Source organism: Rana temporaria, chromosome 10 (assembly GCF_905171775.1).
Source record: "Rana temporaria chromosome 10, aRanTem1.1, whole genome shotgun sequence".
Classification (NCBI taxonomy): domain Eukaryota; kingdom Metazoa; phylum Chordata; class Amphibia; order Anura; family Ranidae; genus Rana; species Rana temporaria.
The window spans coordinates 73,107,254-73,110,848 of record NC_053498.1 but is presented as its reverse complement, the minus strand read 5'-3'; the positions used below and the strand labels follow the sequence as shown (position 1 = coordinate 73,110,848).

The window sequence follows — 3,595 nt, the reverse complement described above, 5'->3', positions numbered from 1 at the left end:
GGCGTAGTCTGCAGAGATAATGCAATAGAAGATCACTGGGGTATCCTACGGAACAAAGCTATATTAATCCATAGGTTATCCTAAAGGAATTAGGCAATATAAGTTCACTGGAGTATCCTACTGTATATAAATTGGGCAATATTAGAATATTGGGGTATCATACAGAATTGAAGCAATATAAATTCACTGAGGTATCCTATAGAAATAACACCAAAAAAAAAACTAATAAAATAAAAGTTCACTTGAGTACCTATAGAAATAAGCCAATTTAAGTAAACTAGGGGATCCTATAGAAATGAGACTGTATATGTTCAGTGGAGTGTCCTATGAAAATTAGGCAATAAAAAGGCATTAAGTTATCTTACAGAAAAGAGGAAATTACTGGGGCATCCTACGGCAAAGAGGCAGTATATTGTGTTTATTGGGGCATCCTACGGAAAAGAGGCAATATATGTTTACTGGGGCATCCTACAGAAAAGAGGCAATATATGTTTACTGGGGCATCCTACAGAAAAGAGGCAATATATGTTTACTGGGGCATCCTACTGAAAGGGGCAATATAAGTTTACTGGGGCATCCTACGGCAAGGAGGCAGTATATTGTGTTTATTGAAAAAGATGAATACCTCTAAGTGAGGTGAGATTTTTCGGGCAACCAAAAAAATATTGTGACAACTAGGTCATAAAAATATATAAATTTTAATACATTAATTTACAACATAAACATTTCATAGTGACAACATTATTTAAAAAAATGAAAAATTCCAGGATAGAGAAAATTATTACTGCTAGAGGATCACCACACACCCCAGGACTAGGCTAAGGGTATAGGTGATCATTTATCCTGGATAAATGATCACCTATACCCTTAGCCTAGTCCTGGGGTGTGTGGTGATCCTCTAGCAGTAATAATTTTCTCTATCCTGGAATTTTTCATTTTTTTAAATAATGTTGTCACTATGAAATGTTTATGTTGTAAATTAATGTATTAAAATTTATATATTTTTATGACCTAGTTGTCACAATATTTTTTTGGTTGCCCGAAAAATCTCACCTCACTTAGAGGTATTCATCTTTTTCAATTGATACAGAGATGTTGGCAACCTCATGCCTCCATACATGAGCCAAATTCTTTCGTATATTGTGTTTATTGGGGCATCCTACGGAGAAGAGGCAATATATGTTTACTGGGGCATCCTACAGAAAAGAGGCAATATATGTTTACTGGGGCATCGTACGAAAAAGAGGCAATAAATGTTTACTGGGGCATCCTACGGCAAAGAGGCAATATATGTTTACTGGGGCATCCTACAGAAAAGAGGACATATATATGTTTACTGGGGCATACTACGGAGAAGAGGCAATATATGTTTACTGGGGCATCCTACAGAAAAGAGGCAATATATGTTTACTGGGGCATCCTACAGAAAAAAGGCAATATAAGTTTACTGGGGCATCCTACGGCAAAAAGGCAATATATGTTTACTGAGGCATCGTATGGAAAAGAGGCAATATATGTTTTTTTAGAGTATCCTATGGAAAAGAGGTAATATATGCTCACTGGGATATATGGAAACAAAGCTATATACATTTATTGGGGTATCCTAAAGAAAAGAGGCAATGTATGTTGTTCACTAGGATATTCTACAGAAAAGAGGCATTTTATGTTCACTGGGGGGTCCTACAGACGAGACAATATATATTCACTGGGGGGTCCTACAGACGAGACAATATATGTTCACTGGGGGGTCCTACAGACGAGACACTTGGGGTATCGTACAGAAAAGCAAGCATTATCCCCTGTGCCTCAGTGCTCTGCTCCTGACAAATGTAGATGTGGTGCCCTGGGCAATGCACTGCAGCCTCTAGGAGTAGAAAATGCAGAAGTTTGCAGCTTTTGCAAAGTCTCGGTTGAGTGGCGAAGGGCACCAGTCCATCTCATACACTATAATACATCAGGCTTTTCATGCTACAACTGTATCAGTGGCAATATGATGGAGTTCACTGGCTTTCCGACCCCAGACTAGGATGCTGCTAATTTATTGCCAGCAGGGATGTAGTAGTGTAGTGATGGGCTATGCTCACACCTTGGCATCCAGGTGTACTGAGGGCCCCTCACCCTCTCCATCCATAGATACCAGGATCAATGCATATTCATACAGATCATCTCCATATCAAATCACAGCCAGTCTTATATCCTACAAATATATTCCTTCCATTCCGGCTATCAGCACTTTCTGAACCCTTATCTCACACACATCGACGGATCCCGAAGCCTGGGCATGACCCCCATAGTAGTGGGCAGCATGGGGCAGAGTTGGGACAAGTGTTGTCGGTCATGTATGTACAAGATGACATGTATGATCGTCTATCTATTACACCATGGGAAGGTATGAGCTCCGAGCTCAGCTCAGCCCCGACAATACACATTTGTTAAACAAAAGAGAAGCAAATGTAAGGAGAGGGAGGAGAGGAGGAGAGGAGGACGGGGTACAGGAGCTCCGATCAACATCGCTGACAATTCATTCATCTGCCTACCCTACACCATCGGAAAGTCACACACATGGGCCGATCATCAATGGGCCGATCATCAATGGGCCGATCACACATAGAAAGTAAAGGGCAACTCGGCAGAGAGCCGTCCAGCGCGAGCTCCGGACTGCGCAGGTAACAGGTAGGTGTCCGCAGGCTGGGGGATCGCACGCTATGTACTATTAGAGTGACAACTTACCTGTCTGCACTGAACACAGCAGGAAGAGAGTTACCAGCAACATTCCATACACAGAGGGGATATGCCGGGTGCGAATCCCTCATCAGATCCCGAGCTGTCCCTCCTCACTCCGCTCTCTGTAGCCCTCAGTGCTCCTCATCAGCTCCTCCTCCTTGTCATCAGTATAGGGTGGGAACAGGAGGAGGAGGAGGAGGAATGCCACTCCCAGACCTCCAACACACTTCTTCACCCAACCTTCCTCTTCAACACACGGGCACTCTTCTTCTGCCTACAAGAGCAACTCTCTTCTTTACCCAACCTTCCTCTAAAACACACCTAGGTATTCATCCCTCCTCCTTTTCATTCATCCCTCCTCCTATCCTCACCTATTCATTCATCCCTCCTCCTCTTCATTCATCCCTCCTCCTATCCTCACCTATTCATTCATCCCTCCTCCTCTTCATTCATCCCTCCTCCTATCCTCACCTATTTATTTATCCCTCCTCCTCTTCATTCATCCCTCCTCCTATCCTCACCTATTCATTCATCCCTCCTCCTATCCTCACCTATTCATTCATCCCTCCTCCTCTTCATTCATCCCTCCTCCTATCCTCACCTATTCGATCATCCCTCCTCCTCTTCATTCATCCCTCCTCCTCTTCATTCATCCCTCCTCCTATCCTCACCTATTCATTCATCCCTCCTCTTTTCCTCACCTATTCATCCCTCCTCCTCTTCATTCATCCCTCCTCCTATCCTCACCTATTCATTCATCCCTCCTCTTTTCCTCACCTATTCATCCCTCCTCTTCTTCATTTATCCCTCTCCTCACCTATTTATTTATTTATTCATCCCTCCCCCTCTTCATTCATGCCTCTTCCTCTCC

General features: G+C 43.0%; 1 protein-coding gene across 3 annotated transcripts in view; it reads right to left on the bottom strand.

The window, feature by feature from the left end:
- DSCAML1 (DS cell adhesion molecule like 1) overlaps window positions 1-3,048 on the bottom strand; it is a 395,567-nt gene extending 392,519 nt beyond the window's left edge. The window contains exon 1 of one of the 3 annotated variants that reach the window (XM_040325465.1): window positions 2,731-3,048. In XM_040325465.1, coding sequence (XP_040181399.1) covers window positions 2,731-2,773 — 43 coding nt within the window. In that variant the 5' untranslated portion in view covers window positions 2,774-3,048. The remainder of the gene's footprint in view (window positions 1-2,730) is intronic. The other 2 variants (XM_040325463.1, XM_040325464.1) reach the window with 2 other exon arrangements.
- Window positions 3,049-3,595: the final 547 nt, after the last annotated feature.